The 27,470-nt window shown below is 40.5% G+C and overlaps 1 protein-coding gene across 5 annotated transcripts in view; it reads right to left on the bottom strand.

Moving 5' to 3' along the window:
• The window catches only part of SCAPER (S-phase cyclin A associated protein in the ER), a 165,949-nt gene that overhangs the window by 4,671 nt on the left and 133,808 nt on the right, over positions 1-27,470 (bottom strand). For 4 of the 5 annotated variants that reach the window (XM_055715699.1, XM_055715701.1, XM_005442654.4 and 1 more), the window contains exons 28-30: positions 19,807-20,044; positions 16,588-16,737; positions 243-434 (exon numbers count right to left, since the gene is read on the bottom strand). In XM_055715699.1, the coding sequence (XP_055571674.1) occupies positions 243-434; positions 16,588-16,737; positions 19,807-20,044 (580 nt within the window). The remainder of the gene's footprint in view (positions 1-242; positions 435-16,587; positions 16,738-19,806; positions 20,045-27,470) is intronic. The other variant, XM_055715702.1, reaches the window with a different exon arrangement.

Below are 27,470 nucleotides of genomic sequence, written 5' to 3' on the forward strand. Positions count from 1 at the left end.
AATGAAAACAGGATTCTGCATGCGATAGCGAGAATCTGAACTGCTCTGTAACCTTTTCGTGTTATAAGATGCCTCAAGTACAGGCATAATCTGTGGTTTGAAAAGAGCTACAGAGAACCTTAAAGTACTTCAAAGCTGTTTACTTGTTTTACTTAAGTCAAATGAGTTCCATATACACAGCAAAGGCGAGAAAAACTGTCGCATTACCCTGCACACCACTGTTGTATTACTGCAATAGCTACCTGAATGAACGTGGCGAGTAAAACACAACTCATCTCCTGCTCCAGGATGATCTTGTTCTGAGGGTTATTGTAACAAGCAGCTATTAGTGAAGGGAAGAGCACTTTGATTAAACGAGGATCACTGAAATACTGGAAAGGCAACTGGCATAATTTTTGCAGCACTGTGGGGTGACGGCCAGATTGTACAATGATCTGAAAATACAAACATACGAAAAAGAAAACACATGATCTATCTGTTCTTCTCTTCCTGGTAACCACCAAGGATGTTGAAGTCATGCTAAAAAAATGAGCACAGCAAAGAAGTAAATACTAAAAGTAAAGCTTATAACATTTAGTCCAAACAACTTCTGTTTTAGTGTGCGAGTATTATTTTTATTGCAGGGGAACACAAAGAATGTAAAGTTGTGAAACTTCTTTTTCCTGTATCACCCAAAAAGACAGTAAGTAAATGAAAAGGGGATTCATCTGCAGATTACAATAAAATAGACTAATTTAATACCTTCATTCAAAAGACAAAGAATTATAGTGAAAGGAATACTGTAAGTTAGAGCTATGAAACAAAACCCTCCAACCCCTGCCATTTAAACACAGTAAGTGGTGGTGGTGGGGGGGGGATCAAGAAAGAGATCACCAGGACTGTAAAAACCCTTGCAAAGCTCGATCATCCTTTACTGGAGTGCTCTCTGGCAATTAGAGAGGACTCTGTTTCATGGTAGATGTCTGCCACGCATTCTCAGGCACCAAAAAGAAAAGGTGATTGTAAGCTGCACAGCAAGGAGTTTCAGTAAGTAGAGACTCAGAAAGATCCTCCCATCTGTATTTCTTATCTCAGTTTCTATCAGTGCCATTGACTCTAAAAGGAGAATTGTTTAGATAAATGGGACTGTTGTCATGAAGCAGGCTAAGTTTACAACTGTGTACATCTGAAGAAATAAGGCAATGCTATTACTGGTCCCCGGGAAAGGAACCTTTCCAATTTACTTGATATTCTTATAAAGTCTTTGTGATAAACTAAAAAATGCCAAAATCGGATCTGTTCCAAGTAACCTTGATTGAACAATTATAATATGAAAGAGCTGTTTGACCCAAAGTTGGCTTTTCGGCATAGGAGGAAGCTCCTATAAGGTTTGAACACTGTAAAACTTAGGGTCACGACTGTAAATTGTGCTTGGAAAAACACAATTTTACAGGTACACACCCAGACAAGACTGCATTCAAATTAAAACCAGAAGGACAGAAAGAAGCAGTTGAGACCACAGGAACATAAATTACAGGGATTTACAAGTTTTCAAAGCACTTTTAACAATACCTTCAGAGCATACTCTCAGTTGATAATGCAGTTGAGATTAAAAACAAGATCAACAAAGTAGTAGTTTGCATTTTTTTCAGTTCACCAGCCAAAAAGACATTGAAAACCTTTCAAAATGCTGGTAGAAATGTCTTAATGACCTTTAAGACAGGAGGAATTTTTAAAAGACAGCCAACTATGAGACAATTAAGCATACATTTGGGCACTGTTTTGAGGAAAATATCACTGAAACATGTGGATGATTCTAAATTTAACTACTGGCTACCACCCTGTAAGCAAGAGGGTGCCTTTCCAGTTTGTGATAACTGTTTGTACTTTAAATTCACCTGAGAGGTTATTATATAAGTCCATGTTTTTCTATAGTGAATTCTACAGTCAGGAAAGTACTTAAAATCAATTGTGACTGTAGTAAAATAACTACAATTTGTATTTATGATCCAGGACAGAACAACAGAACTCTTGCTTTCTTTTTAATGGCCACTGTACACTTGATGAATAGGCAGAGGAAAAGAAGTTTTTGGGATTTTTAATTTTTCATTTCACACTTCCATTACCTGTTCTAAAAATGCCATGGATAATCAGTGAACTCTTGCCAAACGAACAGTGCAGATACCCAAACGGCTTCCATGGAGTTATTATTTCATTATATTTTTATTTTCAACATTTTTACTGCTATGGTTTTATCAACATTAAAGATAGGAAGGCATATAGAAGGGCTGCGGATTGTTTTAACCTGGTATTTATCACATGTGGAATCAATTTAATGATTTCAGCTCATTGTACTAATGCAGCTACTAAACCTGATACACTATATTATGTACTCTGGGAAAAAAAAATAATCATGAGTCACCCCTTACTGGAAAAAAACCCAAACAAATAAACCTCTAGCAGAGGATGTATTCCTTGTTTCGCTGCCAGCTGGTGGAGAAAGTGAAGTCCAGCACTTGACTTAGCAGATGATCAACAAAGAAAAACTAAAACTTTCCTATGATTTCTTTATGGTGGAAGACTTATCTTGACTTTTTTTTTTTTTTTTTTTTTTAAAAAAAAAACCAACACAAAAAACAGTCACTTGGCTTAATGATCCCAGGGACTTTTGCAGGCCTGGAATACTCATCTTACAAAATGCTCTAATACAAGGTACAAACTCCTTACTGAAATCCAGCACAGAAAGCTTGCTTTTCCTCCTGCCACATACTGGAATCCAGGTATATTTACCTAGATTTAGCTTTTCTTGTTGCTCTCTCTCTAGCCTGAAAGTCAGATATGCCTGTCAAACATAACAAGATCCTAATTAAATCACTGTATTTCTGTACAGCCAAGCATTTAAGCACCTGCTTAACTTCAGATATTTGCCTAGGTTCCATTAATATTTGCTTGCGGTTTTCTTTTTCTGAATTCAGACCTATCAAATTAGTACAAACTACATTTTTTTTTTAATCCAGAGCAGTCAACTCCCATTAATGTTTTCTGTATTTCATTTAAAAATTTTGCTCATTCTTAAAACTTACAGATATTCATACAGCTTTACTGGATCTGCCTGTGCTTAGCTTAAATAAATTGCAAACAAGGTGCACCTGCTTAGCTTAGCTTATTTTTGGCCCAACACAGTAAACATTAGAATAACCCCCTGAAGACCCAAACTATGCACAGGGAAGACACACAGCAAATACATTTCTGAAATGCTGTTTCATGGTGAATTAATGAAGTTTCTCTTCATGCTCCCAGCCAAACTCAAGACCTTGATACGTTTCTGAGGTGGAGTCCGTGTTACAGAGCGTGGGGATGGAACTGAGTAGCATGCCAGAAAACACTGGCCAACAGCACCGTCTGCTCTCAGTGTCAAAGCCTGCTGAAAATGAGAGGCTAGAGCATCTTAAAATGCTTTACTGTGCTGGACTGAAGCAACCTCTACACCGTGTAAGCTGACGTGGCAAGGCTGCACAATATACGCCACCATAATACCCGATTTTGCTTATTTTTAACCTCTACTAAAGTCACCTTTAAGAAAACATTTTTCCCTGCTAGGTCTCTGTGAATTTCCAGCTTTCCTATAGCACGCATGCTGTGCCTAGTGCAGCCACACTAGCTGACTGTCCGGAACAATGACTGATGTGATGACCTGTGGGAACTTTTTTACTCAGCAACACCTTTCAAGGTTGCCCATCAGTTATCTTCTGTCACTCCCACCAGTTTATAGCCTTCTGCAGGTTCCACTAATGTGCTTAATCTCCAACAGCCAGAGGGTCAGGCAGTCTCTTCTGCCCTAGCAGGCAATCCATGCTCCCGTGTGACTCTTTGGGAAGTGCACTCTGCACTCACAAGTGCAATAACCATCCCGATCCCACTGTCTTGGTATTTCTGAAGATGATCACTTAGTAAAGCATGACTCACGACTGCTAAAGTATCTAGACAGAATTCATTTTTTCCTCAAATTTCCTCGGGCCAACACTCACTGTATAGCATATTGCTTGGCCGATTGCTGCAATTCTTTGAGCTGTGGAAGTCTGAAGCAGTATAAAACTCAGCCTTTCAAAACTGACTACAATGACAAAAGCCAGCAATATGCCACACAGCACTTGGGCAATAAAAAAGGACAATCAATCAAAAACCTAAAAGCTCCTTGCGGTATGGAACATTAATAAGGTTGTGAGGGGAACTCATAATTTTGCTGGGAGATAAGGCTTCCCCTCTCTCTCAGGTACGGTGTTTGGTTACAGACCCGAGGTGACTGACTGCTGGAAGGATAATCCCATCGTTGATCCTGCAGTTCTTCCCTCACAGTCCCAACAGGCCAGCTCCAGCAGCCTTCCTCTCCTGCCACTGCTTCCTGGCACCTTGCGAAGGAGATGCCCCCAGGACTGAAGGCCTTTACTGAGGAACTACTAAACCATATGGACCCAAATAACTTGGGTATGATCTTCTGGGTATCAAAGGGAATGCTGCAGGACACTTGATTTTTCTGTGAAGGTCCAAGGGCCCAAAAATAACCTTCTCATGATCCTGCAAGAACAAGAATCATAAAAGCATGACTCCCCACCTTGCTCACAAGGACAGGGCGATAACCCCAGGCATACAGCAGCAACCTCTGCATGAGAACCAGCAAGGGCAAGATGTTCTGGTGAACACTTCCTAATTCCACTTACTGGCTGTATATACAAGTATTTTTCTTTCATTTAATCCTCCTCTATATTCCTTTTATTATGAATGAAAACTACAATTACTTTTACATGTGTACGTATGAATTTTTGTCAAAGCAGAGTAAACAACTCTTCCTAACTAAAAGAATCCAGACCTTCTGAATGATACAGCAATGACACAGAATGTAACAGCAGTTGCATGTCAAATCAAAAGTAAAATCTTACCAAGTCAATGGTTAGTTTTACAAGAAAATTAAAATAAGAATCTCTGGTCTTTGAAACTAAATCTTCATCATCAGGTAACTGAGTTTATAAGCATCTTGTAAGTAATGAACAGGATTTTCTTTAGGAAAACAAAACGTCAGCTAGAAAGCTGAAGAATGACTGTATGTAAAATATTGAAAAAATATTAGCCAAACTGCTAATTCATATATTCATGTAATTCATATATTCATATGTCCTAATTTGACATGTAATGTAGATGGATGCTATTAAGTTTTCAAGAACTAGTAGTTCAATCAAACTGCCTTGTGAAGATTTACATTTTTTAAACTACAGAGCAGCAATTTTTTGGTGACAATCTAGATTTCTGTTTCCAAGCTGTGATTGAATTTAAAACTTTGCCTGTAACCTTCCAGAGATTTAAAGATTATGATCACAGATTTTCTTCCACTGGTTCCATGTGTGTATGTTAAAAATTGTCAGCTATTTTGCGACAAGTAACAAAAAACCCCCAAATGGTTCCGTCCCAGACCAAGAACTTTTTCATTCCCTGTGTACTACAAAAAGTTAGTCCAGGATTACTGCAGAGTGGAAGTGCTGATTTTTAGAGCAATATTTAGTCTCGTTCTACTGATGGATTTAGGTTTTGCTTCACTTGGACACTTGCAGCTCTGGAAAGGCATCATTCACATCAGTTATTTCTGTCCATATATACCACAAAAACACTGCAATTATCTTTCGAAGAGGCTAATTAATTTTCTGGTCAGGAAGAACAGAAAGCCACCAGCAAGTTTTTTGTCTGTGCAAAGGCAAAAGAAAGAACTGAGAAGTATTCAACTGATTCAGAAAGCCAGGTTCTCAGTGAACTAAACTAAGCGAGACCAAAGAATAATACTATGAATCAATTATAATACCATTTACTGAAGATTACCTGAAGATTTAGAAAGGTACAAGACATCCACCACGTGTCTAAAATTATAATAATATTTACCATTCTGTTCAATAATTTCCTCAAAGGTTACTTCCCAGCACCGCCACAAAATAGTAATTTTAAAAAACCAACTCATCAGAGTATTCCAGGTTGAAAATGAGTGGGTTTAAGCCTAGCAAGAAGCTGTTCTCCTCCATATAGTTACACTGGTCAGGTTATCAAGGCCAAGTTTCAGCCCACAGCAGGGTAAGATCTTAACTCATCAAAGCAGCTTCCCTAGGAAGTTAAAGGAAGTTGCTGAAGAGGATGGTGCATTTGCTACAAGACATTCACCCCATCCATTTTGGCACGGCAGTCAATGCTGCCAACGACAATCCGTTGTTCCAGGGTCCTTTAAGTCCAGGGCTGGGGGGACATGGCCGGTGCTGGCCCCTGGAAGACCTACAGCATATACACAAGAGCCCCCAGCCCCAGGCTCTCTCAGGAATGTGGGCGCGTACTTGCACTGCTTTTGTTTCATTTTCGGAAGACTTGCTGAAGACTTTTTGCAAACATAACTGGAAGACATGATTTAAATGTTGCCATATAGAAACACCGTACTTTTCCCAGCAGATGCTGTAACCTATCTGAGTTCTTTTTTCATTCTGTTGTGTGGTCCCACGATTTCCTCTGTCACAAATTTCCCATTACCATTAAGGCAATGATTTTGCAAAAGCTTCCTTTTTGTTAAGCTGACACTTCGCTGAAGTCACCAGTAACACTTTTGTACACAAAGGTGTCCAGGTGCGCCTTCCACATGACAAATATCAGAAAAGCTCACTGCAGCCTGAAAACTGTCCCGCATCCCCCCCAGCAGCTATGTGGTTACTCTGCCTGCCGGCTCACACTGCCTTCCAGAAATCAACTACACAAAAACATTGGAAGATTTAAAAACATGAATGTCTTTAGATGTTAACTTGGTCATATTGTTTGTTTATTGTTTCTATTCCTTTTGCTATATCTTAACATTATGTCATGGTTTATGCTGCCATAATATGCAATGTAAAAATGCAGAAACTTTCGGAGCAAATGCATCGCTGGCATCAACGGCACTGCTAGGGAAGGCACAGCCACCATAAATGAGACCAGCAGAGGTAGGGGGACGTCCAACTAAGGAGGCAGAAACCATGTCCAGCAACTCTCTGCTACCATCTGACCACCTGGAACCGCACATGCTCTGCCAGGCCTCCCCAGCAGCAGAGGGATGCTGGCTTGGCAACACTGCAGCAGGCAGATAATGTCACTTTGAGGTGCTTTCTGTAGCCTACCAGTTTCGTTCATCCACAGAAGAAAAGAAAAATCACTTCTTGCTGCTTTAAGATAGCAGAGAAAGGAGGAAGATTGCCAAGGAGAGAACTGAAATCTGTAGCCATGAAAAGGCCAAACGTCAAGATCTGAACAAAACCTCAGAAGTTGTTTCAGTGCTCCACTCTTGCCTGACTAAGCCTGATAAACAATGTCGCATTCTTAGCACTCCACAGTCAGGCTGGTGGTTTTCAGTAGTTCTGACCAAGCAGGAGAAGTTGTAGCTCTTTTATCAATCAGAAGTGAGACAAAATGACATTAAGGTAAAATGGATACAGGAAAATGCACTTAAATATTAACTTTGCAAAGTTTAAAACTTCCTGAAGTGAAACCTTCCTCACCTCACAGAGAGAAAAAACTGCAAATGAAATGTATTCCATAGGTACTTAGAAACAAATATCAGTGATTCTCACTGTGAGCTGAATTAACTTCCTAGAAAAACAACCTTCTCAATAGAATTTCCTCTTATTTTTACAAAATGAAGCCTTAAAATGTACTCTCCTACTTGACTGTGCTCTTCTGCTATAATGTATTTCATGTTCAGATGCAATTTTCTTAGAATAAGTCAGACTAAAAAGCTAATGGTTCTCTAAGGGGCAGTCCTTGCCTCTTGTAGTATCTTGTATGACCTAGGGGTCCAAACTTGAACGTGGCCATTATAAACATTTGGATCTTAAAACTGTACTGTCGGTATGGGAACTATTAATGTTTCTTTTCTATTTATCATTTATATAAATGCCAATTCTAATCTGTACAAACGAATAATAACTTCATTGAACAGGAACTCTTCATCTAATCTCTGGAACTACAGTATTCCATCAAACAGCTGAATCCTTTTGTTTGATGTCAGGTTATTTATAACTTTGAAAAAGAAATAAGTCTTTATATTAGTAGTCCAGAGTTTCTCTTCAAAGTTAGATCTGCATTATTTCTTTGCTTCTATATAAACAGATCTCATACCGCTAGTATTTAATCAGCAGAATATGTCACCACTTACGCTCTTCTGTTTTAAGGTCAAGCTCTTTTCTTTCCATTTTGCAAACTCCACTATTGGCAAGGCTCTGTGCAAGGAATGTTCTAAATTCCTACTTAGATTTATCAGGAATCAGAGCATCATTTCCATGCAAAAACAGTGCTCCAGAATGTGACATTCAAATTTCAAAATAAGAATTTTGCCTATTTGAAAAATTCCAGTGTTTATTTTTTTAACATCACATGGAAGCTTTTAGATAACAGAGTTCAGAAAAAGTTAGTCTTCCTATAAACCACATTATGAGCATTGTCCTTTTAGAGCTAGTCTATGGTTTAAGCACGCAGATTCAGTTGTGTTCTGTGTATACATAACAAAGAAAAAATTACCTGTGCACTTTCTGTGTAATCATCCTAAGCCATTTAAGCACTGAGGATAGGACAGTGACAAATACAAACACAGTGATGCAGTGAAGATGTAAAAAAATGTGTCGAAAGTCGAAAGGAAATCCAGATAAAGAAGTTCTGTGTACAAAGCTCTTGGAAAAAATGTCACCCAAGTTACAAGATAACAAGACAACTAACAAGTCACCTTAGTTACAAGATAACAAATGAAGTACATATATATAAAGTCAGCAATAAATAAGTAATATTAAACAGATACTGTAAAAGATAAGCTGCATTAGACTGTGATGAAAGGAGAATGGAAACAATTCTAATATGGATTGAGGCTACTTGTGAATTTAACGCATGCCCAGGCTACAGGATAAAACAGTAATCTAATGCCCAAACTAGAAAAGGTATTAAGGAAAAGCCTAACTTTAAAAATGATAGCATTTCAACATTTAACATATTAACATAAAAAATAAATGTTTAAACATGAGGTTGCTCTCATGCTTAATCATACACTTATGTACCTTGTTAAATTGCTGGGTATCATCGCTTTCTAGAAAATGGTAAGCTTCACAGCTTCCAAAATAACGTTAACAGGACATTTACATGTTTAAGTGTTGGCCTAATAATTTTTCATCAGAGAATATTATTATACATCAATCATATGAAGGAATCATGTATTCTGCAAACTCAAATAAACCCCCCATCATGCCACGTCTCAGATCCTGAGGCGTTATTCTCAACACTGACACGATTAGGATCAGCCCCTGCAGCCCTGCTCTGCGTTTGAAGATTCACCTTCACACTGAGATAACATCTTCAGCTTTGGTAACACTCTACCTGCGAATTTAAGCTGCTGCCCTGGGCACAGCTCTCTGCGTACTTACACAGATGAAACACCTGATGTGCACGAAGAATTCTTGATTTAAAGGCTAGAAAAGAAACAGGGTCTTAGTCGACAGAATCAGCCAACTACTGGCAGAGGCTTCTGCCATCCTCCACGGCAACACAGCGAGTATGGGTCAAAATCCTGGAAGGTGTGAAAAATTACGATACTACAGTCTAAACCACGTAAAATCTTTTTGTGCCTGAGGATTTTCCCTCTTGGAAAGCAAGCTCTTCTTGCCACTCTCCCCAGCCCTACCCTAGGCCAGCTGCACAGCCTTTGCATCTGCTCACTAGAACCTTTTCCCTTCTGGCCCCCAGGTGAATTGCCGGGTGTGAGTGTCTGACCGCGCCTGAGGGCTGCGGACGCCGAGCCGCGGGACGCGCTGCAGGGCCGGCCGAGGCCGAGCTCCAGGCAGAGCAGGGAGCCGGGCCGCCCCGAGGGGAGCCGCGCTGCCCTGTGCGGGGGGCGGCCGACGTGCCCGCAGCGCTCCCGTGCCGGGCTTCCCTGCGCCCTGCCCCCGCACGGGCCCCGCACCGCCCCGGCCTCCCGCAGCCCAGCGGCCCCCCCGGGCGGCCAGCCCACCCCCCGCGCACCCCCCCCAGCGCCCGCAGCAGCGGGGCGCGGCCGGGCAGCAGGCGCGGCCCACGGGCGGGGCCGGGCGGGGGCCCCGCGGGCGGCAGCAGCTCCCCGGGCCCCGCCGACGCCGTGTGCTCCCGGCGGTGCCAGCCCGTTAGCGGGGCGGGGGCGGCCCCTTAGCGGGGCGGTGCTGAGCGCCCCCCGGGTGGCCGGGCCTCCGCGGGGCCCAGCGGGCCGCTCCGCCCCTCCCGCCCGGGCACAGGCCGCGGCCGGCGCTCCGGGGCCGCCTGCCCGCCGCTCGCCCGCCGGGCCCTAGCCCGAGCTGCGCCGCGTTCTGAGGGTGCTGGAAGCGCTGGCTTCCGTGGCACTGGGCGCCAGGTTTATTCGTCCGTGTTCTCGGTTTTAAGGGACACCCAAGGGCTTCACTTCTCGTATAATTCCCACACGCGCCCCTTCCCCCCCGACAGGAATCTCCCAGCCACCACGACCTGAAACTGAACACTCCACTGGGCATCAAGCCTTCGCTCATATTAAATTCTATTCCCCACACCCTATTATTTAAGAAAAAAAATAATTAGGGGATGCATTTGGGAATGTTAGAAATACAATTAAGATGTGATGCATGACACGTGCAGGCCTACACGCTTCTGCTGCGTTTTATGTGTGTTGCCATCGATCATTCTTAAGCCAGACCCAGCTCCCCTGGCAGCCCGGGGCACCGGTGCCCGCCCCGGCAGCAAGAGGTGCCCCCTGCCTGCCCCACGGTGCCACCACCGGTGGGACACCCGTCCCTTCGGTGACTTCATGTGCTCCGGGTACGCACGGGTCATCGAGGAAAAGCATTTGTTACAGGTCTGCTTTAATGTACTCCGTTTTAACTGGGTGAGTTTAATCCTATGGGGATTTTTTTGTTCGCACACTGCGATGCTCCCGAATGGCAGTCAAGACTACAACTTCACATGGATCACTCGCTGAAATCAGCTCTTCCACAAAATTTACCAGGCATATTTTTTTGTTCAAACCTATAAAGCTTTAAAAGACTAGTGGTTTTTGGTGATAGTTTTTAAGATTTGAAGAAAATAAACCCACAACCTCAACATTAAATCCATCACTCCTAAAAATCCCTCCTCTGAAAAGAAACTAACAAAATCAGAATTAAGTAATTTCAGATACTACTTACTTAGAAATATGGACATTAACTACACAATAACTACCAATTCCTGCATCTTTACTTGTGCTGCATTTCCAAAAACCCCACCTACCAGATCAAAATTGTTCCAGTCACTCCACAGCCCCAAAAGCAACATAAATAATGAAAGGTGAATGATGGCCTCTAGTAAACAACCCATATGGAAACTCTACATCTATTTTTATAACTGCTCTACCAAGTTTTCCTGTCAACTTCTAATTTTCAGAATTTTTCCATTTTAAAAGGTGGGGATTTTTCTTCACTTTCACACCAGCGGAAACTAGCCACATACTGAAACTCCAGTATACACTGTCAAAAGCACAAAGGAATTTCCCTACAGAAGGGAACTTTTAATCTAAAGCCACTTCCTAAGTGTCCCTTACAACCTAGCGCTACATGTAACCATCATTATTATATGTGTCACATACATAGATAAGACAAATATATGTGATATATACTTACTGCATAATAACGAAATGTACTGCTATTTTGTGACAGAAGTAAGACTTTGCCACATGGGAAAACAAAAAGCTAAAAAGTAAGAAAATCTAACTATAAACCAATCATTTAACAAAAAAGGGAAAAGACAATCTCAGGGTGAAGCCTTTCTTGGGGACTATCTACCATGCCTGCTTTGTGCTGGGAATGAGTTCTAACTTTCACAATCCTTTCAGGACTGTGCCTACCATACAATGTTTTAATTTCTTTCAACATTGTATTTATACCTGTGATACTGCTATGTGACATCTTCCATTTTTAAGATAGGAGAAATCCCTCTCCCAGAATATCCTGTAATCTTACTGTTGCTCATTCCTTTGACTGGAGCTACCTACTATGCCCAAAACATGCCTTGTGGTAATTTTTCCTCATTTATATAGCAAGGATAAATTTCTAGTATGTGAATAACACTATCAAATCTAATTCTGTATGCTTCTATTTTCAACATATGGATTATTAGAGATCAACATTTCAATTATTTGTAAGTGTGCAGTAAGAATAATGTCTCATGCTTATGGACACAAGTGTCTAGGACAGAGAATTTAGACTTTGGCAACTGGAAGACAAACTTCCAGGGATGAAAACCCTTCTTCAAGGACAATGTGGTTTGTGTATCCAAATTTTTCCAATTGTATTGGTTATTCTAAGAGAAGTTTTTGCTTCTATCTACAAACCCTAAGTTCGTAATTAAGTTTTTAGAAGTTGCATACGCTTTTCCCTAGCTATTTCACAGAGATTTTGGTTTGCAAGCTAGTGATAACATGTTTAGAAGTTCAAGAGTTTAGAAGTATACAGTTCCATATCCTACAAATCCCAAAAGTTAGTGAGATTTTTCCAGAACACTCTAAATACAGTCTGTGTCAAAGGCTGAAAGAACAAAAGCTATTTTTATTTAAATAAATACACAGCAATACAAACAAACAATGCAACTTCTTTTGGAGCCGGTCAGGCTGAGTCTGAGGATCTGATCTGTGATGACTTTTCATATGAAAAATATTCACTAACTGCAATGACTACGGAAAGATTTTTATTCCCAATACTGCAATGTGAAAGAAGCCAACTCGTCCGTCATTCACGTTAATTTAATTACAGGACCACATTCAATTATCCAATATAATATGCAAATGAAGCAAGTTGACAGCACATGCTAATTATATTCATTATAATAATTAAATCAAACAATGAAAGGAAATAAAAATGTAATGAAATAGAAGGATATTTTTAAGTAACAGGAACATTTTAATTAGAAACTGTAATCCTATAGTCTGATATAGTATGGTTGGCTCATTGAAAGATTGGACATTATTTTTATTATGCAGTTTAGTTTTACATGTCTATCCTTAGTATCATGGGACCTGTTTTGGCTTGTTAGTAGATTAAATGGTGGCCAAAAAAAGAGATTCCGTTTCCTTGATCATACTTCATGCAAAGCAGATGCCTAATGAAGCCAAGCTCTGCCGTGGCATGGTTACAGGATGCCATCTCGTGAAAGGCAGGCGGCTGAACTCTAGCAAGCAGAAGTTCACGTGCCAACAGAGAACAGACAGCGCAGTTTAGGTTTGACTAAGGATGTTAAAGAGTTTAAAATATTAAAGAAACACTCTTTGGTTTTTGAAATTTTCAGTTCATAACTGATTTATTTCTTCAGTGACAGCAGCTGCCCTGAAAAACCTTTATGAATGTTAAAATATGAAAAAAGGAAAGGAATATTACTAATATATTGTATGTGGGCAGAGTCAGAAAAACTGTAGTCTTTTTAAAATAAACAGAGTAAGCGCTAACAAAACACTGAGGAATGTGTTCCTTAGGAATCCATTGTCCTCACTGCTCCTCGACAGAATCACTTGGGCCTGGACCAAAAGCCAGCCACGGTGAAAACACCAGCTGGGACCCCAGCCACCGTCAGGCCCCACTCTGGTCTGGGGCTCCTGGGAACTGCAATGAAGTAAGAGCCTGAAGCTGGGAAAGAACCTTCCTTTAATCTGCCATTCAACTAAATATAAAGGCTTCTGCAGATAATGTAATAAACCCAGACAAACCTGTATTACATTAAATGATTGGCATATGATGCTCTTGGAAGATTTTCTTCTATGAATGTGAAATATTTAGGAAATTGCCCTTTTATTATTTTGACTGCATAGTGGTAATAATTCACTTACTTAAATCACAGTACTACTACAGAAGGTCAATGTTGAGGTTGACAGGCTGTAAAATTTCCTTTTTAGAAATCTATCTATTCTCCAAACTGGGAAACTGCAACTTTTTTGAACAATATAATGCCCTTTTTTCTTTATTCCAGTATGCCATTTTGTATATTTATCTGTTGATGTGGGTATCACAAAAGGCATACCGGAAACTCCAAACAACTATTTACTCTTTTTTTTTTTTCTTTTTTTTTTCTGAGAGTTGAAAGGAATGAAGACATACAAAGGTTTGTAATAAGGAACAGAAATTTAAAGAGGAAAGGACTTATGTAAACTACAAACATTTCAAAACAAATGTACATTTGACTGCAGGAATAATGTGAATCTGCTTTGAAATATGTCAGTTACTGATTCCTTTAAAGTGTGTTCAAATTCTAAATAAAAAGAGCCACTAGGCTCTACGGAAATTTGTTTTCATGCCTCAAGTCTGGTGTATCTATTTTTATTATGCTGTTCTTTCCAGGATTTCAAGCCTACTAATTGAAGACTTTCACTGTGAGACCAATTTTTTATTTTTAGTAGGATGCTGAGATGATCAACAGCAAAGGAAAAATACTGGAAGCCTGTAACCTAATAAAAAAATAAACCACAACTGAATGAATAAAAAGCACTTCCCTTTTGATGAAAGGCATCATACCTTTACTAGAAGTCACAACACTCATAGTATCTGAAAATAATGACTCCAAGCAAGCTGTACTGCTTTGCCTAGTAGCAAAAGGAAAAATACTTCCTTTTACTAAAAAAAAATAAAAAATCTTCTCCACATTTTGCAAGTACCTAGGTGAGGAATACTTCAGGTTCTCAAAATGTTTTCTTAAACAAAAAACCTCAGACCAAAATACCACTTCCTCTGTTAAAAACCTATTAATTTGGAACATTAGCAACTACATAAAAAGTTAAGCACATCATGACGTCTCTTGGGACAATACCACCAAAGCGAACCACCATAAAAGACCGCTTTTAATGTATGAAAAGTACTAACACACTGAGGTTGTTTAACCGAGGGCCTAAACTTGACTCTCAGAGCTGCAGAAGCTACCTTTTTAATCTTGAAAATTAACTCAGCCCAGGGGCAGATCAGTGATGGCACCTGATCTCAACCCCAAGGGCATGAGCTGAAGACTCCAAGACACTGCAAGGTCACCAGCTGGGAAGCATGCCCACAGACAGAGGCATTCTGCACACACTTAGCCTCTTGACCGCCTGCCGGCAGCCACCGTAGCCAGCTGGTGCCACGGCACAGCGCCTGCACGCCGCAGCTGGACCCGCACCCCAGGGCTGGAGTGCTGAACAGTGACAGGCGCTACAGGCCGCTCCGACATTGCTGGTAGGAAATCCCGCTGCCGTGCTAACTCCTGGCACGTTTATAGTTGCAAGTCCTCCACGCAATGAATCACATCTGTTTATACTTGTGTGCCAGAAAAGACATTTTTGAACTGCAGAGAAAAGACAACATTGCTTGCTGGCACTTCTGGATGCCAGCACGCCCCGTTGTGTAGCAGTGGGAAAATGGCAGCAATACCACATGGGTTTGCAGAGCGCCCATATTAAAACGTATCGCCTGCAGTCAGCTCCAGGTCCTGCGTAGGGCTTGGTTGCACAGGGTAGGAAGGCTGCAGGATCCTCCCTCCGGCTGTGGCCAGGGCCACAGAAACATTACTATATAATTACATTACGTAATTATATAATACTTCTGACAGCACTGTCAACTTCAAGATATTATAACGTTCCAATTATAGTCAACAACTGTAAGAACGTTATCGGACAGCTTTTCTCTAAACCTTTGCTGACAAGTTGTAACGCTTTTTTCTTCTGCTCGTCAGTTTAAGCGAGGGCACTGAGCTCCTCCACCTAAACTCCTGCCTCAGAAGTTGAACAAAAGCGGGAACCAGGTGTTACAAGTACGGAGAGAGAACAAAATGAGTAACTTCACAGAATGCAGCATTCAATTTTATCATAGCAAAGACGTAGGCACCATAACGCAGTTTCTACACATCCAGAGTCACATCAAAAGCCAGTGCCAACTTCTGCCCTGCCCAATACAACCTGAGAAGCTATATAAGCTGAGGAAACTCGTTAAGACTGAAATATTTGAAATATTTTTTGAAGTTTTGTGTCTGGGTTATTTTATATGCTAGCAAGAGAGGTTACAGAGTCCACTGACAACAGTGGAGAACAATCAAGGAAGCTGAACGGGAATTACTGCTGTTTCTTCAACAGAGTATCTGGTTTACTACTAAAAAGCTTCAAGGGAAAGAATGGCTTAAACTTCAGTGAGGGCTCTGGCTACAGAAGGTTACATTGGCATCTGAGGACATGTCTTCATGGCAGACTAGCCTGGCTGGCTGGTACCACAGCCATCTGATCGAGCTGACATGAAGTTAACTTGGAATTAAAAATACCAGTTGCTAAGTATATCTTGGCAGCGGGTAAGGCTAGTTAAAATCAGTGCAATGTCAGCATCATTGTCTGTGGAAGAATATGGAGTTTGCTTACGGCCACATAAAATTGATGTTTTTGTGTCAAGATGCAACTTCAGCTTCTCTGGCAAACACATGCATTTGTGCGCACAGGAATCCCAAGCGCTTCAAAAACAACATTGAGGGGATTAGTTTTCTTGAGGGATCCATGACTGAATGTGCCCCTTGATAACTTCTGATCCCATTTTCCATTTGCCTTACCTGATTATCTGTGTTGTTTACAGTAAAATAGCCCACACAAATAATGACTTCGTGCAGCAATCCTTCACAGGTATGCTGGGAACAGTACCACAGCAGAGAGCTGATAATATGCCGGAATGCAAGGGACATTCCTTCAGCACCCACAATAGACTGAAAAAAACAGGCCAAGAAACAGAAGTTACAGTCTAGCAGTACGTTACAGAAATTGTGTGAATTATATATACATCAATTTTACCCTTTGATTTTTTTTTTTGGCAAAGTATAGGCTAGGTTCTTTGTTGTGGTGACTTTGGAGGAGGACAGAATCAGCTCTCTTCTTTCATTAACTTACCAATTACAACTGGACTATAGCATTAAAAGTCACAAAAATAAGAATAAATGCAAATTTTAAAGGGACACAGGAAAAACTGGATTCTGCTTAGCTGACATTCAGTGCGACACTATGCTGACCATTTCATTTGACACACATTAAATGTTCCAGGAAAACTCAATGCTAGCACTATTTCTCAGTAATAAGCAAAAGAAACCAAACGGTCCCCATTTCTGCAAAGGAGCAAAATGCATTACTCATTAATAATTCACGCTCTGAATGGAATACAAAGATTAATAACAAATAATGACTTTTCAAACATTAAAAAAAGTTTGAAGCACCCAAAAGGAGAGAACACTCAGCTGCAAAGCTTCTTAGGATGCTTTCTAAAAGGAGGCAAATTGCTGTAATGTAGAGATTCAGAATTAGATTTTATCTGTGCAGCCTACAGCCTCTATTTAATAAACATGTCAAACAGACAGAACGACACAAGGTCAAAGGGGAAAACTAAAGCACAAGGAATGAGCGTGACAGTCTACTAACTCTAATGAAACAGCAATGCAGGCCTGTGAGAAAATCTCTTTCATTTAAGAGTTTTCTTGATTTTATACCTTGTAGCCTGTGTTAAGTACATATATATAAATCCCAGACAGTAGTAAGGTTTAATTTTAGCAAGTCTACCCAGCAAAAGTACAATCACTGACATTTAAAATACTCAGCTGTGGATTCTCGCTATCTTGAACCTCAAGCGTTCCAGTAAGTTAGTATATTTTCAAAATTTAATGCACAATACAGCCACCATTTACTGCTTTACATCACATAATGCCATTTTCTCAGGTCCACCCTTATTTAATTAGTGCTGTCCACGCATGCTGTGACCTAGCACTCAGGGTTTAACCTTCCCTGATAACAACAGGTCAAAGGGCACCTGAGTTTGTGTATAAAAGTTAAACTAATTTTTCAAGGAAACTATGCTTCCTTTTTAGCCAGAATTAATATCAGCTCAGGATCCTGCGTTGTTTCTCACTACCATCTTTCAATTGTTTAGATTGTCAAATTAAATGAAATATATACCCATGAGCCATCTGTGCTAATACAAACTCTAGAATACCAGACCTCTTCTGCTAATCAAAACCCCCTATTCTATAGTCCTACTATTACATGATAAAACTATTCCTTAGAGATAATAATCAGACGGTACATAAACCACGCTTTTTCTCCTCTGCTGTCTGCTAGCCTATAGCCCACAAGGTCAGAATGGACAGCAAACTGCCCCAGGTGTATGTTGATTTTTTTAACATTACAGAAACAAATCACATTAATACGTTGACAGGGATGGCTGCTGAGACTACACAAGTGTGTCTGTCCACCACAAACAATACTACGCTTACAATCCAGTAAGACAGCCAAGCAGATACTCCCTGAGCGGAGCCCTGCATCGATGAACTGAATCAAGTAATCGCCCCTGGTTAGTTTTATTATGCAATAATTATTATCTTGCCCCATTTTATGTAGAACAAACTGATGCAGATCATGGGATTTGGGAACTAATGCTGATGGTTTGTTATAAATTTTCAGATAGAATGGTAGTTGGTAGAGGGAAAAATACAGGCAGCGTAAGTAGAAGCTTGTATTTTAAAAATTAATAGTAATTTCCTGAGACACCAGGGAGCAGCCCTTCAGGCAGAGCTATGGCTCCCCTACAAGCTCCCCCTGCCTCAATTCAAGTCTCACTCCTCTGGTATATACTTGTCCTACCTACAGCAACAAATAAACAACCAGTCTCTAACCAAGAGCTACCGAACAAGCTGTAGAACAGAACTACTTTGATACATCTTCATTTACAGAAAGAAATGGGAGTTGATGGTGTACCTAAGAGCTGTTTTACATCAAACTCCAGTAAATAGACTGTTTCTGTGCCCTATAAAGAAAACCTGACCGGACTGGATCCTGTAGCTGCATCTATACAGCTGAATGTTGCTACGTGCAAACCACTTGTTGCTGTACTAAAAATCAAAGTCAAGAAACACAAACTGAAGGAGACTTATACTACATTCTTTACTCATGCAAAGCTCTTGCTGAGTTTAATGCATTTCAGATGGAGTGTGGTATAACTTAGACATACATTACATTAAATGAAACAGAAACCTATTCTGATGGATTGTATAAGATTGACGCTACTGAACGTGTTTTGCAAAGCAATGCTTTTTGACAGGTGCTTTATATTAACGATCAATAGCTTTGCCAATTTATCTGAGAATTATACTGGTATTTGTATCTTCTCTGTATGGCAAAATGATTCACTTAGACTAGAAATCTGTTCACCAAAAAAGGTAAGAAAAGACTTGCCTTCTCAAGACTCTTAAATGCAATCTTTTTGGATTGTTTTTCATGAATAGAAATTACAAGAAGTTAGATTTCAAATTTCTGGTTGATAAAATTTCATTTGGATTAAAAAAAAAAATACCTATCAAGTAATTTTCAGTTTCAGTTGTACAACCTTAAAGCAAGCGGCCACTGAAAGCACTGACAAATGTAAACTGTAGTTATAATATGCTTCACATTAGAAAAACTGATTTCTTGCTTTTGACCAAGATTTTCTTACATTTTGGGGCCTTATCAAATATATAAAGTACTATGCTAAAAGTGAGGTGTTTTCAACAGAAGTAGTAATGGATCAGATTCAGCATTCCATGTATTCTACATTTTTACTTTTTGGTTAAATTTGTTAGCCACAGCTACATGGGGGAAATAACTAACAGTTACCAATCCTATGCATGAAGAAAACCTAAACATTTAATCGCAGAAGTTCCTTCAATAACTAAGATCTTAAAGATGAAACTTAGTCCAAAAGTATATGCAATAATCAACATTTGCACACTAAGTAAAAGTTTTAAAACATCTGTTACCTGAAAGGCGGGCAGATCCAGAACAGCAAAACTATTGAAGAAACGTAAACTCTGAATGGCAACCTGGATCGTGTTCGCTGCATAGCTGTCTTTAGGACTTGCTGTGTTTGGATCTGAAATTGTCCCATGGAAAAGAACACAGTACAGCATATGCAAGACTCCAACCAGATCTGTAGACTGCAGAACTGCCGTTAGTCCTGTGGGGTCCTGACGTGTATTGTCAAATATGTTCCAAGATCTGTCAAAGAAACACAAAGCCATCTGAGGAGGAGAGCAGCACTGGGGGAGACCGCCTGCCCGGGATGCAGTACTTCTAAGAAGCCATATGTTAGAAAAACAGTAAACTGTTAAAAAGGAAAAAAACTGATGTCTAACGGGTCAAGAAGCCACAACATTTCCAGAAACACTTTCAATAATCTGGGCACCGTCTCATGCGCTCTTTAATTGCAGTGCAGCTGTATCTTTAAATATCTTTCTCCACACCCTGGTGTCTTTGCTCCCAAAACGGGTTCACAATCCCAGCGGCAGACCGTGCAGAAAGTCAACATCTTTAAAGCTGGAGGCTTGGGAGCACTTCAGGGGCTTCAAGCAAGCTCTGTCTCGGTCAGAAGCCTACCCCTGTCTTTCTTCCTTGCAACAGCAACCAGGGGAGTGGGAGAACTGGAGCCTCTCACTGCCTCAGTGACGGGCTGCGGGCACTGGAACACACTGCCTACCTAAGTAGCAAAGTAAGTTACTAGGACCAGATGATCTTAATCAAATAGTTCTGTAGGAATTTACGAATGAAGTGGTTGAGCAGTTAAGAAAACACACTACTTGTTTCAGTCAGATGTTATTATGGGAGACTGTAGGGCAGCAAAGCACAAATAAGCATGAAATGCTTGACAGAAACCATCACAGCTTGTACAAATGGAAACTGGGCTGCTTTGGCATCTTTTGGGTATGCACATAACAGAATGGCGAAGGGTTTTGGCTATCAAGGATATCAGGACAGACAGGCAAGTAACTCAGGATGCCCTTTCCATTCTCACATACAAACTTTCAACAGCACTTAACATAATCCCTAGATGATTTGCACGGTTCATGTTTTTTCACATTATTAATAATCCAGAAGATGATGCAGGACAGTCACTACTAAGGAAGACTAAGATTGTCATTACTCTGGAAGTTAAATATGTGTGGGAAACAGGCAAATACAAAATAAACCACAAAAATAATTCAACAAGTTTTAGATACTCTGAGTTCTAATTCAGATCCATCGTGTAAATCACCTGAACTTCATTATGGAAATACATTTAGTCTATACTGGCAATGAAAGGGAACACTAAGATATGAAGATACAGTTGAACAGTAACACTGAAGATATGCTACATCAAATCTGGTCTTTACGTCATCTACTGTGTCTCCATCTTGAAAAAAAAAAAAGGAAAAAAAAAAAGAAAAAAAGAGAAAAAAAAAGAAGTGTCAATATCAAAAGAGACTACAAAGACTGAGTCTATATAATATCCTTTTTATAATTAAAGGAAAATATGCCAGGTGATATGAGCAAAGTAAACGGTAAAGCAGTGGAAACAAGAACCACTTTCTGAAACAGTCTGTAACTTTGAAGACCTCAGTTTAACACAGAAAAGACTGGACACTCAGAGGGCTGAGAATATTGTTGAGCAGAACCAGCAAGGAGCTCTTCCTTGCCACAACGGCTCCAAGTTATCTTTTCAGTATCGGCGTCAGAAGCGCCCTTGTACGATCCTGCTACACACTGCGCTCCGCTCCAGTGGGGTTTCCCACACAGACCCCTGCCAGGCTAATCCTGTGTTTTATGATATAGCCACTTGGTCTTCAGTGCAGCAACTAAACCACGAATTCAGCAACCACCAGGTTTTGGCAATCATCATCTTGTTCTGTCACTTTCGCTTTTTCTAGTGAAGCAAAACAAGCAGGTAAGAAAGCACGACCTCACCCAACACCACTGTCTGCCAGTGAGAACTTCTGTGTGTGACAGCACGCCACTGCTTCCTCGCACCGAACTGGCAGAGCAAGATAATGAACCTGCATTCTCTGTGTCCCAAAGAAGGCCCTGGTACCGGGCTAACTTCAAATACAGCTTAAATATTTTAAGAGAGAAGGAACCATGGTTATGCTGGAGTATGGGGTATGGGGTTATGGGGTATGAAGAAGGACCACCAGCACCTTTGCAGTTGTAACAGCCAACGGAAAGCCAGCACCTCTGCGTTTTCCTGTGGATGCAAGTCTTCTGTATGGTAGCGAGTGGGCACTAAAAACCTGAGCAGTGCCAGGTTGGTAGCGGGGTCCTTCTGCCAGCAGCCTCCTGCTGTGCCCCCAGCGGGGACCGCCTGGCAGCTGGGGGGGACACAGTGCGCAGCTCCTGCGAGGAGGACAATGCGCTGTGGGTGAAGGAGGGAAGATTCAGGAGACTTAGGAAGGTTATTTTAGCACTCAGGCTACGAGGTATCTCCCCACAGCCTTTGAGGGCTCTTCTCACAGCCCGGAGCCCAGGTGAGTACCAAGGGTGGTATCTGGGTTGTACGCAACTCACTCTTCTCGCACCCGTCTGCCTCCATCACTGCCCACTCACACCTTCACGGTTAGAAAGCAGCTGCTCAGATGACTCACATCTATTTTTTATCAGTTAGAACCCAAGTGTAAGGAATGAACGTACCAGCAATTAGCATTTACGGGTACCGTTTATTTCCAAGTTATTTCTATTTCCAGTCTGTGAGTGTTTGCTGCTACCGAAAAAGCCTTTCAGTATAGCATCCTCTGCTGCTGCCTCAGGGGTTGGTGCCCTGGCCCTATTCTCAGTGATACCTATGCTGTACAAAACGCACACAAGACTGCACAATTACTTCACAAATCTTTGAAAGAAGCAATCAGAACTTTAGGTAAGAACAAAAGCAACACAGCTGTGCCCATTTTCTAGGATCTGTGTTGTTACACAAGTGAACCCATTACCACCAGTCCCCACCAGACCTCCACCACCACTCTGCAAGGCAGCAGGCATTGCCAGAGCCAGCTGGAGACAAATGTGGCCAAACTTACTGCACAGGTTCCAAAAATGGGATGTTTGCTTAATCCTGCAGTAGCCAACTGAAAGACAAGCTGAAGTAAATTAAAAAGAATTAAAACTATGATTTGATGCCATTTACCTGCTGCAAAAGAAGAACCACAAACATTCAGCTGGTCGTTTGTGACACTCGTAATGACCGTAACATTTACTCTGTAAAGAATAAAAAAAGTGGAAAACTAGTAGAGCTCTAAGTGCGTTTTGGGTGGGGCTATGCTGCACAACAATTTATGGTGTTACTTTCCTTTTCCTACGCCCAGAATCCATGCCCAAATTCTTCATTTTGAGGCTCTGTGGTCTTTAAGTGTGAATGGCGCTAGCAGAGCCACCCTGCCTCACCAGCTGTGCCTTGATGCAGGTTCCGGCTGCAGTTTCAAGTCGTGCTGGTATGTGAACATGGCTGCAAGCGAGGAACGAACCTCCTGGCTGTATGAGGAGGGAGAGGTCTGGGACCACCACTTTTACACCTTTGTATGTCCGTGGACACCTTGGTCTTCCTCACTTCATAATATGTTCTGATGTCCAATTATTTAATTTGCAGAACGCAGTAGCCAAACGTGCTAACCATCACTTAACTAACTCTCAAACAACTAGAATGTTTATTGCCACAGTATCACGTGAGAGCACAGCTCCTGTTGCCAACCAGGATTTCTAATTTCAATCTTAGCTTTTTCAACAGTATACAACCGATGAAAAAGCGCTCGTGGACAAATGATAACTCCAAATTAATTATCGTGTATGAGACCTCACAGAATTTTTTGTGACTATATGCGATGACAAACTTGACCAATATTACCAAAGGTTAAAGTCAGCTTGCTTTCGACTCTCACTCCATCATTATTTTTAAACAGTTCCATATGAAAAAGCTTACTTTGCTGGATGAAATCCTTCTACCATTTTGCGCTGCTCTGGCGCAGTGAATGAATCAAAACATACATAAAAAAGTCAACTGTAAAATAACTCAAGCTGCAAGCTTTTTTTTTTGTTAACAGAAAAGAGCAGGAATTTTAAAGTTATACCACAGCACAAAGCTGTTCAAAAAATAAATAGATCTGTCTGCTAGGTTTGGTGGATTGAAGGAACTGCTAAAAATGTTTATTCTTGATGTTGCCTGTATTACAATTAATGTGTATATGAACAAGCCACTGGTTCCTGTTGGTTTTAACTGTCAGTTATAATCACTTTAAGCCTAAATGTTTACAATAAAAAGGTAAAAGATGTTATTCATACTGGTTGTAGGCTTTAAAATAGAAAAAAAAAGGTATATGAGATGTTGGAAAATAAAGCATTGAACCCTTGTGTATGCCGATTTCAGTGATTTCATCAAGTCTGTACAACAGTGGATTTCATACATGTAGCAGATTCTTGGTCCACCTCAAAGATCAGCCCAGTGAAAATTCAGTGCTAACTGTCAGGACACAGACTGAAGTAAAAACCCATAAAACCCCTCCCATCATCAGATGAGGACATCATATAAGAAACCTACGTTTTACATAACTAAAGTTAAGAGAGGAGATTCTTATACATGGGCCTCCTTTCAGCTCTCCTATTTAAAGCAGCTTACTCTGTGTCTGCAACAGCTGCCAAAGTAAAATAGTCAGCATGGACAAAACCCCCCCAATCAATCACCAAAGGGAAGCAAGGCTTACCAGATTTTTTACATTGGCTTATATACCCGGGAAAACAGATAGGCTTTCAAACTCTACCAAGTCTCTATATTTAACACAGAAAAACAGGCAAATATTTACATTATGGTCAAACAACCTGCAGGATTTTAAAAAGTTTAATGAAATGCTGGGAATTTTCATCCTGAGTTGCCGTTAAGACTTTTAGCTTCTGCCATCAAGGGGTCTCAGCAATTGATATGGGGTTTACGACTTACAAAAATGGTTTAAGAACTTAAAAATGTGGACATATCTATCACAGGAAAGATATTAAACAGTGGTACTTCCTTGCTTAAAATACACCACTATCAATTAAAAACAGGAATTGAATACAGCTTGATGAGAAACAGCATACTCCACAGAGCAAGTATAAAACTACAATTTCTTCAAGCTTCAATAGGAAAAAACTGTTTATATCTGAAAATACGTTGTTTTAAAAACTGACTGAGCTAACAAGCGGACAAGCCTCTCTAGGGGTATACATTATGATGTTTGTATATTTGAAATATATACTGCTGATTAAAAACATGGAGCCAAATGGAAACATGAGTTTTCAAAAGGCTTAGAATATAATCTCGGGTTTTTTTAATTATTAGGATTTAAAAACTTTTTGCTTCCAAACTATTTTATTTAGAAAGAAATGTCAAAATAAAGAGGCGAAATAGTAATAAAAGAAGCATAAAGAAGTATTTAGCACCTGTCAGACCTTGTTATAACTCACACTGTTACATGAGGAATCATGGTACTGTGTACAAGCGATGATTTGAAACCTTTCAGTAACTTCAATCACAAGTTTTAGGTAGTTCACAGTACTTGCTGGATTTGCTGTCCCTTGTAAGTGGCGAGAAGCATAACCAGCATCCAGGCACACTGGCATCTCATTAGACAGCCAGCAGCCAAAACAGGCATTACCTTAATTACTGTAATAAAACTGAGCACAGACCAGCCACCTCCTCCCACCTGTAGCGTGACAGTCCCTATTTCCTGGACCGAACCGCAGGTACCTGCAGTGTTCAGCCACTGCGGCTGGTAATCCACAGCTTCCTCAGCTGCTGACCCAGATTTGTGTGCATTCCACCACTGTTTTGAGATAACATGTAACTATCAATTTAGTTACAGTACTGCCATGACACTCCGTGTTCCTAGATTAACGAGAGAGTTTGCAGGCATTTCTTACATCATGGAAACAGCAAAATTCTGAAAAAGCTGATGTCCCAGGAAGCTACATAATTTGAAGGGACTATTATTTGCAGTATTCTCCTTACGAACAACTCATTCTTCTCCCTGTACCGGTGCTGTTGCTAGTTTGCTGTACTGCTCCTAGGGAGAATCCTAGCGGTTAACCCCTACAACACTGCACTACTGCCGACAGTTTCCTCCTGCTGTTCGTATTAACACTGGTTAGTACGAACTGGGCAAAAATTAAATAAGGCATTAACCGCAGTCCTCCACAGCGTAACAACTGCACTTCTTGGACAGAAATCTTTAGCTGCAGAGACTGATGGGTGAAAAAAGGGATACAGAGAACGCTGGGCAGTACAGGACAAGACAGGAATGTAAGTGAGATCCTTGCTATGCTGATGAAGGACTTGCCACATATTCTTAGTCTTCACTCCTGCTTTTAGGGAAGGGTAAGCTGCGGCAGCATGGCCATATTTTTATTAACGCTCATTGAATTCCATGCTTGCTCATCATTTTCTGTCTTGTGTTTACAAGCCAAGCATACTCCATATGTGTTATTCAGGGCTCCAGGACCCAAAATAGGCTTTATATCTCTCATAGATACAATAATAAACTCTGGAAAACAAGGCTATCGTCCCGCACATTGCTACTGGACATCTGGAATTGGACACAAATTGCAAGACAGATTTATATGGCTGTATAAACCACTATTATTCTGTATAAAGTCTATTTAATATTTTGCTTTATTTCAGGTCAATAAAAATGTCTCTGTTTTCAATTCTGGCTACTGTTACTCTCAATGGTGAGCAAAAAAGTTAAGCATTGTCATGGCCACAATTTTCAAGCCAAAGTATCAAATGTCAGGTTAATCTTTTGCTCAGCAGGGACAGCTCAATACTCAGACATACTGCATTTGTGATTTTTCACTACGTACAATAAGGGAAAGTACTCTATTTTCAGCTCTCATACACTTATTTTTTTGGCTCGTGAGGGAGAAAGGAGCTCTCACCTCCACTGCTAGCAATGGATGCAACACAGCATAGGGAAAGTGGGACTTCCAGCTGGGCGTCTCAAGTCACCCTCACTGATTCTGACTGTGTGAGAGATGAGGGCGCAAAAATTATCAAAACAAGGTTCACATGGGTTTACAGTTATTAACGTTTTCAACAAATGATCTTTTGTATATATTACACAGTGTTTGGAAAACGTGCTATTACATCCACAGCAAAACTTCAATTAAAAGAATCAATCTAGCATTTATTAGCCAGTACCAAAAATGATCATCTGAGAAGTAAGATCAATATCAAAGTTAAATCTTTTTAAAGACCTTGACCATTAATGAAAATACCTCTCTTATAATAAGATATGTTTATAACATATGTTCAGAACGGATTCCCTCAATTCAATAACTTTTTATGATGTTAAAATTGAGAATCCTCCAGTTTATGTTTCTACATTAGCAAGACTTTCCTTTATTCTAGCTAACTCCATGACTTTGGGTTTTTTTTTCCAGTCTACCACAGGAATAAAAAAAACTATCTTAAGTTTCTGTCTTAAAAGTTTATCGTCTACATTATATCAACCATAGATCTCATTTAATACTTAATGCCGACGTGCATATATGATACAATTTGAGGCTATTCTCTAATAATCATGATTGTTGTGACATCTTGCCTGATGCAGAGGTAGGTGCAGGGAGGCACTTGACTGAGATCGCTTTCCTGCCTATAAAG

Source organism: Falco cherrug, chromosome 7 (genome assembly GCF_023634085.1).
Source record: "Falco cherrug isolate bFalChe1 chromosome 7, bFalChe1.pri, whole genome shotgun sequence".
Classification (NCBI taxonomy): domain Eukaryota; kingdom Metazoa; phylum Chordata; class Aves; order Falconiformes; family Falconidae; genus Falco; species Falco cherrug.